The sequence below is a fragment of the Nannospalax galili genome, unplaced genomic scaffold (genome assembly GCF_000622305.1).
Source record: "Nannospalax galili isolate Female #2095 unplaced genomic scaffold, S.galili_v1.0 scaffold52, whole genome shotgun sequence".
Taxonomy (NCBI): Eukaryota; Metazoa; Chordata; class Mammalia; order Rodentia; family Spalacidae; genus Nannospalax; species Nannospalax galili.
Window position 1 is genome coordinate 90,700 of NW_008334003.1, and position 13,762 is coordinate 104,461.

General features: G+C 41.7%; 1 protein-coding gene across 1 annotated transcript; it reads left to right on the forward strand.

The window, feature by feature from the left end:
* Nucleotides 1-9,188: 9,188 nt before the first annotated feature.
* Klhl9 (kelch like family member 9) lies at nucleotides 9,189-13,401 on the forward strand. Its single transcript, XM_008828930.3, has one exon. It carries the CDS (start codon nucleotides 9,709-9,711, stop codon nucleotides 11,560-11,562), a length of 1,854 nt encoding a protein of 617 aa, XP_008827152.1. The 5' UTR covers nucleotides 9,189-9,708; the 3' UTR covers nucleotides 11,563-13,401.
* Nucleotides 13,402-13,762: the final 361 nt, after the last annotated feature.

Below are 13,762 nucleotides of genomic sequence, written 5' to 3' on the forward strand. Positions count from 1 at the left end.
TCTGGCATGATGTTGAATTTCACATTATAAAAGGAAGATGTTTTTGCAGCAGTCTGACCTAGGGGGTGGAACGCCCTGACAGGTTACAAGACTTTAAACTGCAGAAAAAAAAAAATGTCACTTTTAAATCTTTTGTTCTGGCCACAAGCCACCTTGAACTCCCAGGTACTCCACAGGGGCTAGTTAATTTAAATTCTCACTTAACTAGTTTTAGCTGTGGCTTGAGTGCCTGGGGGCAGGATGACAAAAGCGATTAGGGAAGTTTACCTTAGAAACTGACTCCAAGGCTTACTTGAAGATCCCTGGAACTTTGGGGATTTTTTCTAGCAGTGTTAAAAGTGGGGTGAAGTGATGGTTTCCAAGGGAACATGCCTGAAATTAAAATCTCAGGGTATTCCACTTGGCTCCCAGCACAGGCCTTTCCACAGTTTTGAGAGACTGGCGGCCATCCTAATGACTCTTAAGTGGCCGCTGCGTCACCAGATTTTTATATTAGAAAGATATATAGATAGATGGTCTTTTGTCTACACCTGTGCAGGTGGTCGGGGTCCGTTAGGGGGTCAAAGAAACCTTCAGCTAACATCAGGGAGTAGCCCTGACCAGGAAGCCTCAGTTGTCTCTCTGTCCTTAGTGGTCCCACGTGAAGACTTTTAGACCAGAAACAAAAGGAGGAAATTAGAAGAGATTTTTGCTTCTCTCCTGGTGGGAGAGGTACTCACAAATTCTGCGTTTCCAAGGGTACCAGCTGCTGGCTGGCACGAGGTTCAGAGGCTCTCACATTGGGCACCAGATATGGGCGTGTGGGGATCTTGGGGTGCCAGCTGCTGGGCGTGGCGCCGGTCTCCCACACGTCGCTGGAGTGCAGTGGGTGCAGCGGGTCCCGCGGGCCACGTCTGCTGTTCGGGCCCCTGGCTCTCCGCCGCTGGGGTGTGTGGGTTTCGTGCACCGCGTTGCCGTGGGTCTCTGCTACCGGAGCTGGCGGCTCTAGGACCGCTGTCAGCTGCCCGGTCGGGTTCCGTTTCAATTTCCACCATGCACTCTCTCTCTAAGTTCGAGACCTGTTGGCCACCAGGTCACGAGGGGAGGTGTGAGAAACGGCAAAAGCAGGGTCTTCATGAGTTGATGATGGAAGGATAGCCCCCCCCCGGGGGAGACTGGATCACAGGATTTAGTGTTACAGCTTCAGACAAGTGACTCAGCTCAGATCTCAGTGATTCAGCTCCAGCTCCAGCTCCAATGGGGTAAAACTAGGACTATTTATAGTGTAGAGACAGCAGAAGAAGTCTTAGCTGATAGGTACTTTTAGGATGCCTTATTTACATAGGGCGGTGGGCTTCTATCAGGCTATCAGACAACGCCTGATTAAAACCTGGTAGCTCCTGTGCCAGAGGGCATGTATCTTGTGACGGGCACTTCAAAAGTAAGTCAGGGAGGAGAGCAGAAGGCACCCCGCTGAGAAGGGGAGTCTCCCCATTCGTGCTGAGCCAGCTTGTGGCTATCCGGACATGGGGAGACTGCTACCCTAAACAGCAGGGGTCCCCAACAAAAGAGATCACGAAATTCCTATGAAACATTAAAATGGATCTGTCAACTAAACAATTGATAGAGTTATAAAATTCATAGAAGAGGCACAAACCAGAGTAACATGGAAACCTATCTGCCTTTTAAATTCTTATATCTTTACAAAATGTTACTCTGTTCCTTTTCTTCAGTATTATTCATTTTAGATGCTGAAATTCTTATCCTCTGTGCCTTCAGATATTTTATGTATTCTACTGTTTCTTTCACTTTTCCTCTTTCATATCAAATAGTGAGCTCATTGACAGCAGGCAGTGTGCTTGATGTTTTAAGTCCATCTTTTTCTCTTGCTAGCTTGACACATACTAAGTACTCAGTAGTTATTTGTTGAAAGAGCTGCACCCTATCAGGAAGTCTTCTTGATCTCCCCTTTGCCTTTGTGGTATCTTCCATGTTCCTGTGTGTAAGAAACATTTAACTGACAGCTGGAAAAAAGTAATTATGTTCATGCAATTTCAATTTATACAATGACCAATTCCAGATAAAGATTTAGATATCAAGTCGGGCGTGGTGGTGCATTCCTTACTCTCAGCACTTGGGAGGCAGAGGCAGGTGGATCTCTGTGAGTTCAAGGCCAGCCTGGTCTACATAGTGAGTTCCAGGACAGCTGGGGCTGCAGGGAGACCCTGTCTCAAAAAGACCAAAAGAAAAAGAAGACCAAAGGGCAGCCGGGGGGGGGGGGACTGCCTGCCAGTACCAGCCAGCCGAGATGAACAGCACCTGAAAGGGGGAGTGAGGATGAAAGAAAAACAAGAGACAGAGAAAGATACTTGGGAGGACTGTCAGTAGAGACCGCAGACCCAGTTTATTTTAGCTCAGCCTTCTTATATAGCAGAACATCAGCTAGCCACCATTTGCTTAGCTCAGTTAGCTTCAACAGCTGTCTTTTCCCACCTTTATCTGAGGGTCAAGGAATGGTCAAATACTTGTAGTGAACTCTACCAAATAACCATCTTCCCTAAATTATCAACACATTTCTCCTGACTTGGCAGAACAATTTGGTACTTGTGTGTAAAACACACAAATTCTTAAATCAAGGTGAAAGATCATAAAGTAAACAAGCAAGTGTGCCACAGCTCAATGTATATAATGGCGGTGCTTATACTAATAGCTTCCCAACAGAGGACTTAGATATCAACAATATGGCAGTAAAAATCTCACACTGAAGCTTTTTTTTTCCTACACAGAACAATTGCCATATCAAAGAATAATCTGGTCCCAAATATTAATCATGCCACCACTGTGAAGTCCTGTGTGTATGTGTGTGTGTATATGTGCATATGAGTGCAGGTGCCCACAGAAGCCAGAAGTGGGCATTGGATCCCTTGGAGCTGGAGTTACAGGTGATTATGACTCTCCTCATGTTGGTGATGGGAACCAAACTTGAGGCTTCTGCAAGAGTAGTACATACTCTTAACAGCTGAGCCATCCTTCCAGCCCCACCTTTTTTAAAAAATGACTTTTTATTTGAAGCTTTTAAAATTAATAAATATCAAGGCTAGTTCTGTGGTGAAAGAAATTACTAACCCACAAAGAATAAAACGAAGGGAAGAGCGGGTCTGGTCTGCCTGGCCTAGATGCCAGAGAGCAGAGTGGGATTGGCTGTTTGTTCATAAAGACACAACATGAGGGCAGTTCCTGTGTGATAGGAAGCAGAAACCAGGAAGACATGAGCTTATTAGCGTATACTTAATATAATATACAGCCAATATGTAAAATTGTTCTATTTTCACTTCATCAGTGATAAGCTACTAATGAAAATTCCTCCATGTCCTCTGTGAAATAGTATGAAATATACTTCTATAACTATTTAGACACAGATTCAAGTTTCTACCCCTCCCCCAGGCCTTGACACAGCACTCCCAAAACCCCGTTCACACTCTGAGTGATATGAGTCCTATCAAATCTAAGACTTAGTCTTTGGTCCCAGTACCTGACTCAGCGTTCCTAAGACATTTGTAATTTCCTGACTGACAGGAGTGTCTGATGTACAGACCTTCATTCTGCAGGCTTTCCTGGATGGAAGGGGCATCTTCATCCTAATGGCATGACTCTTGTTAGGGTGGGGCTAGTCACCAGAAAGACCAAGGCGTGATCAGAAGGTAGACATCATGAAGATCCCTGGATACAGGTTTGGAGATTTACTGGATACCGAATACGTGGAAATGCCTGGAAGGTAAACTCCCAGAGAGTGCAGGAAAGTTCCACACCTCTTCCCAAATTCCTTGCCATGGGCATTCCTTCCACTTGGCTGTGCACCCCTATCCTTTGTGATGGCTCCTGTAATCAGACAGCAATTGCATCTCCCTGGGTTCTGTGAACTCTTCTAACAGATTTAGTTAAACCTGAGTAGGGAGAATGTCTTCAAAACCCCCAATTCAGAGCCAGTCAGCCTTAAGCACAAGTCAGAACCTGGTACATGACTGTTCTGTGATGTGGTACCATGACTGAGCCCCTCAGCCTGTGGTATCTGACACTATCCCCAGGATGATTGTGTCAGAACTGAACTATAGGACAATGCACCAGCTGGGGTCAGCTGGAGAATCCCTGTATGTGAAGAGCCCCATCAGGAGGTGTGAGCTAGGAAGGACACTGGGGGTTCTTCCACCATTACATCCCTCCTCGAGTATTATACAGCCTGTCCCACCACAAGCAACTGCTTGGAGACCCTTCTTCTCTACATTGCCTACTGACACAGGGACCTCTGATGTGGCAGTTCATCCATTGGCATGTGGCACTGAGAATGTACGTGAATCAGGAAGACATGGCCGGTGTCATGTGATGATGGTGAGCTCATAGATGGAGGAGGAAGGAAAGTGAGACAGAAGTAGGGGATGGCACAGGCATGCTACAAGGAAAGACTATGTGTCTTGGAGAGTGACTGAGAGAACCAATGCCTCCCAATGGTTTCACAGTACCCAGGTTCAGTTCCATGAATGAGGCTTTGTTTCCATGAACTTGCCCTGTGTACCAACTACCTACTGCTAAGTAACAAATATCCCCCAAATTTAGTGTCTTAAGACTAAGGATTCTCCAGGTGTGATAGCACATACCTTTAATCCCAGCACTTGGGAGACAGAGGCAGATAGATCTCTGTGAGTTCAAGGCCAGCCTGGTCTACATAGTGAGTTCCAGGCCAGCAGGGGCTACAAGGAGACCTTGTCTCAAAAAGCCCCCCACCAATGTTAGAATAGCAAAAAGCCTCCTAAAAAAATAAAGAGTACACAAAGTTGTGCAGGGAAAAGTGATGGGGATATATGGGAGAAGTTGGAGGGGAGAGGGTGGGAGTGGATTTGATCAAAACACCTTATATATGCATGTATGAAATTCTCAATAAATTTTTTAAGTTAAAAAAATGAACAACAACAACAAAATCTTAAAACCACAATTACATCATGCCAGTGTCAAAGCCAATAACCATAGTTACATCAAATCACCATAGTTACACCAGACGAGGGGCAGGTCAGTTAACAAAGAGGTTTTCACTTAAGAAAAAGTTTCTAAGTTTCAGTTAGGAAAAACAAGTTTCTCGAAGTTGTAGAAATAATGGACTCCATGGAGATGCAGGTATAGCTGAATGAGAGGACGTTCTGTCTGATTACTTGTAAGTTTCCCGGCACTGTAGAAATAATGTATTCCCTGAAATGTAGGTGTAGTCTTCATGGTCATTATGCATAGCTAACTAGAGTTAGAGAAAGGGGGCAGAATCACAGGAAAAGCAAAAGTCAGCTAGAATAAGAGTGCGTTTTGCCGTTTCAGTCTTGGTTAGAATTTCTCTTTTTATAGGTATGAAATCTTTGCCTAGTAGATATTTATTTGTATTTCAGCAGAGAATATTATGAAAAGTATTGCATTTTGAAGGTGGGTTATCTTCATAAACTCAAATCAAGGAAACTGGAGATAGGGTAGAAATGCCACTATCAACTTTCCTCCCTAACCTTCATCTCATTCTATAAGCCCTTGAGCCTTCCAACTCCTTGAGGGAGCTCAGGATCCTGACTGTACTTGTGCTGGTGCTGGCTGTGACTGATACAACAGTTTATCCAGGCAGATGTTGTAAGAAGATAAGAGGAGATGATAAGGGGTGAGGCACAGTGTTAGCAGGGCAGAGGTTCTCTGTAAATTCAGTCTCTAGCAAGGTAATTTGTGATTGTTTCCATGGTTTCATTAATTTTGCATCACTGTAACAAAATACTTGATGTAAACAACTTAAAAGAGGGAGATTTATTGGGCTCATGATTTCAGAGGATTCAGTGCATGGTCACTTGGCCCCAGGAGCTTGGGGAGAATATCAGTATGGCAGGAGCATACAGTGGAGGAAGGCCCTTCTTACCTCATGCTAGAGAAGAAGAAAGAAGTGGAATGCTGATGCTAAGATGGCATCTCCCCCAACCCTTAATTCCATCCCAATTGTCAGTCTATGGGATGGTGCCACTCACATTCAGATAAGTCTTGCCCTCCCCATTTAATCTGCTCTGAAAATGCCTTTGCAGACACAGCCAATCTTTAAGCTGATTCTTTAATAATACCAAGCAAGATGCACATAGGGATGGTCAAATTAGGAGTCCTTTATTAATTGCCAGAAGTAAGAGAGACTAATGCTTAAAAGAACTGTCCATCTGGAGGAGAAGCAGAACAGGTTTTATACAGCTTAAAACCATAATTACATCATGCCAGGGGCAAAGCCAATAACTATAGTTACCTGAGATCACCATAGTTACACCAGACAAGGGGCAGGTCAGTTAACAAAGAGGTTTTGATTAGGAAACAAAAAGTTTTGATTAGGAAAAAAACAAGTTCTCAGAATTATTGGAACAATGGGCTCCATGGAGATCCAGGTATAGCTGGGAGGGAAGACATGCTATCTGAACATGCTACCCAATATTATTGAAACAGTGTACTCCCTGAAACTACCTGCATGAGATGTTCTGCCTGGCTGGTTGCAATGGGAATGGCTGGGCAAAAACACAGGGTAAAGCAAAAGTCAGCTGAAACAAAATGCAGTTAGTTTTTGCCATTTCAATTCTAAATCCATTCAAGTTGTCAGTGAAGATTGAGTTCTCCAGACAGTCCACAGCAAACTTGAGGGAGGAAATCATGGCACTCAGTGCTGTTGGCACACAGTTTCAAAGCTACAGCTATCCTGGGTATATGTGAAAAAAAAATGCCACATATATGTAAAACTTACACTTTTCTTTATGGCCCCAAACAAACAATCAACCCAACACAATCATACATATGGGCTCCCAGATAGTATCTCCCCTCTTTAAATCAGAACACTCTGGGGTCATGAAAACACACTAATCAGCATCATAGTAATCATTTTATGCCCTCCCCAGAAAAAAAAATGTCGAGTACAAATCTCCAATATGTTTACTTTTATTTATAACACATATATTTACAAAGTTGGAGTATTTCAGTGTTATCAAATAGATACTTGTATTAGAAAAGTTTAAATGAATAAGTAAAAATGCACTAAAACATTTTGAAATATTAATCATTTGCCAATAAAAATATAATCAAGTGATACACAAAAGGGGAAATTTCCCTTACAAAATTTGAAAAGAGAGGTATAAAATCATAACATATAAAACCAATACAAAGCTTCACGGCCAGTATGGAGTCATTACTTGAATCTTTCCACTCCCAATTCCTGCACTAAGCAAGTCTCAGGATTTCGCTTTGATGACACAGTCCCGAGAAGAACTTCTCAAGATGTGTCTCATTTCAACTATCCTCTTGTATTGAATAGGTCAGAGATCTGCTAGAGCATTTTAAGGACACCTTCTGGGTCATGCTGCAATTCATGAAATTCACCAGAAACAACAGGAAAAAGAAGGAAGGAAGGAGGAAGAGAGAGGGTGAGAATCCATCCAAGGGATTAGTTATATAACTAACAACACATACTGTTGTCAACATGCTGTAAATACATTCTATATGTACCAATTTTGGAAAATTTTGAACAAAAAAAGATATAGCAGAAAGTGTAAGATATGCTACTTACATAAAAATATAGAAGTATAATAAAAGAATACAAGTAATTTCACAGTTTGCATACAAATAACTCCTGGAAGGATTTAAAAGACAGTAATAACTTCAAACTTTGGAGAATATTGGAAAACTGTGGCAAGTTATGCATGCATTCCCATATCAAAATTAAAATTTGATACTAATTAAAGAATTGCATGTTAAGAAAATACTCATACTGCAGGGTGTGGTGGCTATAGAGACTCAGGTCTGTGGGTGGAGGACAGAATTGTTGAAGGAAAAGGACCAAACTCTCAGGTGGAGAAAGGCAAGTTTAATTCTAAGAGTGGCTCTCTATACCTAATGAGCAGGATCAGCCAAGGATTTAGTGTGCAAAACATAAATCAAGCAAAGTTCAAAGTAAAGGGTGTTTTTCTTTTCTGTTACTAACCAAACTCTTTCCCAGAGCTCTAGTCGGTAAGAAAGGAAAACACAAGCCCATCCACTATTGTTCTTACTATCCCAAGGCAGTATTCTGCCCTTGACTGGCAGGCGGTGTTCCCTTGTTTTCAAGAGACAGCTGAACTTTTTTTGATTGGATTTCTTTTCTTTGGTTCCCCTGCTACAGAACTGAGCTCTAATCAGATGACTCACACCTGTACTCTCAGTACTTCGGAGACAGGCAAGAACAATAATGCAAACCCAAGCACTGCGAAGTGACAATATTTTGGAAGTATTGACTTGCCTATTCTACTAAATACTATAATTAATTATCCAAAATAGGTTTAAGTTTTGTGCCCATTTTCTCTGAGTTGGTTACAGATTTCTATAAGACAATGCAGCACAGGGTTTGTATCTTCAGGAGAGAATCATGGGCAAAACAAACTATTGGGAAATTGTGTAACCATTTAAAAATAGTGGCTAGAAAACAAAAGCATAAAAACATTATTCTTGATAAGATTACCTCTGCAGCCAAATATTGAAAATGTATTATTGGGATGGAGAGATTGTTCAGCAGTTAAGAACATTGACTGTTCTTGCAGGAGACCCGGGTTCGAATTTCAGCACCCACATGACAGCTAACAACTGTCTGTAACTCCAGTTCCAGGGGATCCAACAGCCTCTCTGTCTTCCGTCAGCAGTGCACGACACGGGTGCACTTACATACAGGCAATACACACATACATATAAAATAAGAATAAGTAAATTTTTTTTTTAAAAAAAAGAAAATGTATTGTTTATATACTATGGCCCAACAAATGCCATGTATTTTAAATGGTGAAAAAATTTTTAGAAACTACGTTTTAAATAAGGTGCTTATTAAATTGCGTAGGATGCAAATTGTGTTTTGGAGGAAAAGAAATCAGCATGTTACAGTGATCCTCCTCTTCTGCCAAGTTTCTTCTCAATATGAAAAAGAGCTTTTCATTGCTATTCTGTCAGAAGATGTAAATCTTTAAGAGTGCACTGGAGAAAGGGCTCCCTGAGAAACCCACACCAACTGCGCAGCTGGCTATAGGTGCACTATTGCAGGCACATGGAGCCAGCTCAGCTTTTTAAGTCCCATTTGGCTTTTCTGTGCCTCCGCCCTCCCTCACCGCGCACCCTAGCGGGCGCAGGCGCAGTAACTGCGTGGCCGCACCTAGCCCGGGGAATTCTGGGACTCGGCCTTTCCGGAACGACGGGCTCGGAGTCCCGGACTAGGCCGGTGTTCCAGGCCCGAGCCGGTGTTCCAGGCCTTACTTGAGGCCAGGCAGTGGGCGCGGCCACGCTGCGGTGAAGGCTGAGGGTGCAGCTGTTCGTTGAGGTGGGGGCCTGACGGGAGAGCGAGCGGCGGAGCAGGACGTGGCGGCCCCTCCCCCCGCGGCCTGGAGCGGAACTGCAGGAGGAACCAGCGGCGGCAGGACGAGGTGAACCCGGTCACTTAACTTCAGGTGATGAATCACTTGCATAGTAATCTGGTTTGAGGCCCACGGCCCTTTGTGGTCGTGCTGCAGCAGTTTTCAGTGGATGCTTGACTGGTGTGACCCGCGGGTTGCTGCTGTGATTGCTTGCCGTTGATCAGGAAAGCAACCCCTTTGTTCAGTGGACAGCCTGGTTTCCCGACAGTCGTTCCAGTTACTACATCTGCTGCCTAAGACTCTGCAAGAACAAGGCATTCACATGAAGGTGTCACTTGGTAACGGTGAAATGGGTGTCTCTGCCCATCTGCAGCCTTCCAAGGCAGGAACCACACGGTTTTTTACCAGCAATACTCACAGTTCCGTGGTATTGCAAGGCTTTGATCAGCTTAGAATAGAAGGATTGCTTTGTGACGTGACTCTGGTAGCTGGTGATGGAGATGAAATTTTCCCGGTTCATAGAGCCATGATGGCGTCTGCTAGTGATTATTTCAAGGCCATGTTTACAGGTGGAATGAAAGAACAAGATTTAATGTGCATTAAGCTTCATGGAGTGAACAAGGTTGGTCTAAAGAAAATAATTGATTTTATTTATACTGCAAAACTGTCTCTTAATATGGACAGTCTTCAGGACACTCTTGAGGCTGCCAGCTTTCTACAGATTTTACCTGTTTTGGACTTTTGTAAAGTATTTCTTATATCAGGAGTCTCTTTAGATAACTGTGTTGAGGTTGGACGAATCGCTAACACTTACAATCTTATAGAAGTGGATAAATATGTTAATAATTTCATCCTGAAGAACTTTCCTGCTTTATTGAGTACTGGGGAGTTCCTAAAACTCCCCTTTGAACGACTTGCCTTCGTGCTTTCCAGTAACAGTCTCAAACACTGTACTGAACTCGAACTCTTCAAGGCAGCCTGCCGCTGGTTGAGGCTGGAAGACCCTCGGATGGATTATGCTGCAAAATTAATGAAGAATATTCGATTTCCACTGATGACACCTCAGGACCTCATCAATTATGTGCAGACAGTAGATTTCATGAGAACAGATAATACCTGTGTGAATTTACTTTTGGAAGCTAGTAATTACCAAATGATGCCATATATGCAGCCAGTGATGCAGTCAGACCGAACTGCCATTCGATCTGATTCTACTCACTTGGTTACGTTAGGAGGAGTTTTGAGACAGCAATTGGTTGTCAGTAAAGAATTAAGGATGTACGATGAGAGGGCACAAGAATGGAAATCGTTAGCCCCCATGGACGCTCCTCGATACCAGCATGGCATTGCTGTTATTGGAAATTTTCTTTATGTAGTTGGAGGTCAGAGTAATTATGACACGAAAGGAAAAACTGCCGTTGATACAGTTTTCAGATTTGATCCTCGATATAATAAATGGATGCAGGTGGCATCATTAAATGAAAAGCGCACGTTCTTCCACTTGAGTGCCCTCAAAGGACATTTATATGCAGTTGGTGGGCGCAGTGCGGCTGGTGAACTGGCCACAGTAGAATGTTACAATCCAAGAATGAATGAATGGAGCTATGTTGCCAAAATGAGTGAGCCCCACTATGGCCATGCTGGAACAGTATATGGGGGCTTAATGTATATATCAGGAGGAATTACCCATGACACTTTCCAAAATGAGCTCATGTGTTTTGACCCAGATACAGACAAATGGACACAGAAGGCGCCAATGACTACAGTCAGAGGTCTGCATTGCATGTGTACAGTTGGAGACAAGCTGTATGTAATTGGTGGCAACCACTTCAGAGGAACAAGTGATTATGATGATGTTCTAAGCTGTGAATACTATTCACCAACTCTTGACCAGTGGACACCTATTGCTGCTATGTTAAGAGGTCAAAGTGATGTTGGAGTTGCTGTCTTTGAAAACAAAATCTATGTTGTTGGTGGATATTCTTGGAATAATCGTTGCATGGTAGAAATTGTCCAGAAATACGACCCAGAAAAAGATGAGTGGCATAAAGTTTTTGATCTTCCAGAGTCACTTGGTGGCATTCGGGCTTGTACTCTCACTGTTTTTCCACCTGAAGAAAACCCTGGGTCACCTTCTAGGGAATCACCTCTTTCAGCACCTTCAGATCATTCTTAGGAGTAACACCTTTTCATTGTGTCATAGATGATCTCATACTTCCTCTCAATTTTCTATTGTTGCAGTTATTAGACAAAAAGGTAACAGGTTATTTGTCTTGTTTGACTTAGTATGTTTAGCAAATGACAAGTGTATTCTGAAAATGTATTCAATATATTCAGCTGTTTTAACAAGTGAAAAGAATGTAGAAGATTAGATATCTTTTTGTGGTGTTATGTGTATCAAATTGTAGGTGATCATAGTAAAAGTATAATTAAGTCTATTATAGTTGAGAGTTGAAAGTTTTAATCTCACTGAAAACATCGAGGCCACCTATACTAAAATAATAAAAGGTTGCCAAGTTACCTCCCTTGTTTAGAGTTTTTGACAATCTGTTAGCTAGATTGTGTGACTGCACTTAGATTATATGAAGTTTCTCAGGCAGACAGAAGAAAGAATAAAAATATTAGCTAGAAGAAACAGTCCTACGTCAGGATTTGATATCTCTCCCTGGAGAGAGAAGAGGAAAAAAAAAATGTGTATACATAGACAAATATACATGCACACACAAAAATAGGTGTATTCATACATACAAACTTCTGGATCATTAAAACTTCAACTGTAGTGAAATTATTCTTTTTTTTTTAATTCCACAAAATAGCTAATTATATTTAAATGGGAAATCAGTACCTGAGAGTAAATGTGTCATGGTCTTACATAGAATTTAGATAGCTAAGGGCTACAGCAAGTCAAACTGACAGCCAAATTTGTCATTTGATTAAATTATTTAAATGAAAAGTACATTAGTGTTCTGTATATATGTTTTCTATAGTTATTTGTATATAGGTTATTTAGCAAAATTCAAGTTTCAGAGAATTGCTTTTGCTTTTCTCGTTTTTTTTCTACTTTTTCCTGTAAAATTTGGGAGAAAAGAAGGCAAAGAAATATTTTGAACAAAACTATAGGATTTTAAGTTCCATCTTTTAGCTTAGTCACTCTGGCATGATCATTGTGTGATGTGAGTGACTGTCCTGTTGTCTTGGGGTTGCTTCAGCCTGTGTGCATCCTGAGTTGTGTGATCTGTCTCAAGACTATGATCTGAGCAAGCAGAGCATGTGCACTGCTTAGCATCAGATCAGAAATTTGGTTTTTTTAGCCTTGCCTCGAGGACAGGGCCAATTTCAGATTCCCTAGGAAGCCAGCTGCAGAAGGCAACAAAGTAGAACTTCAGCTTCTTCAATACTGTGGGTGTTCTTATTGGTTCAGTACATGGGAAACTTTAAAGAAACCTTACGAACAAAGGAGTCCTTGGTAATGTGTAATTCTGAATAGGCACATTCCTGGAAAAATTGTTCACCTGAAGGAAGAAATTATATATATACATGAGTATGTACATGTCTGTCCCTGGAGGATTATGGGAGTGTAAATCAGGAACAGCTTTATTTGGAATCACTTAATGTAACTCAGGAACCAAGAGAAATGGACTTGGCTTTTGGGAGTCTGAACTTACTGCCCATACAAGTGTTGACCAATTTTAATTAATGCTCTTTATGATTTCTGCATTGGCAGAAATTTTCCTACTTTTTTTAAAAAATGATACTTGTTTATTACTTAAAGTGGTACATTTGAGTACTTTTAGATAAGGTAAAAATTGCTTCCAACTTTGTGTATTGAATAAGCAAAATATGGTATCCCAATCATTTCTTTTGTTATTAATGAGATTGATACTTGTGTACTTTGGCTAGCTGTGTTTTCTCTGGTCAAATGTTATGTCCCTTGTCTTTGTGATATCTATTGGGGTTACTTTGTTTTCATATCAAGTTATAGGATCTCTTTATATAATAAATATTATTTAACTGATGTTTGTATTGCCTTTTTTCCTTAGATGCTTACAGTTTTACAAATGAAGGCTATTCAATTAATTTTTGAGACCAGATTTGTCCCTGCTGCATTTTGATCTTTTGAGGGTAACTTTGCTGTGGTTTATTTCTAACGATATTGATCTGTTACTTTTTCAGTGCTGATTCTGACATGCCAAGGTGATACTTATTACACAGCTTGTCTTTTGTACATATTTTTCCTTTGTTGAAAGATAACGTCTACCTTCTCCTAATTGCATTTGACTCTGTTGTTTTGTAATTAACCAAGTACTCTGTAACGAGGATAAGCTAACTGTCTTATCTGCATCACCCTATACAGCCTTACACATCTTACCTCTTCT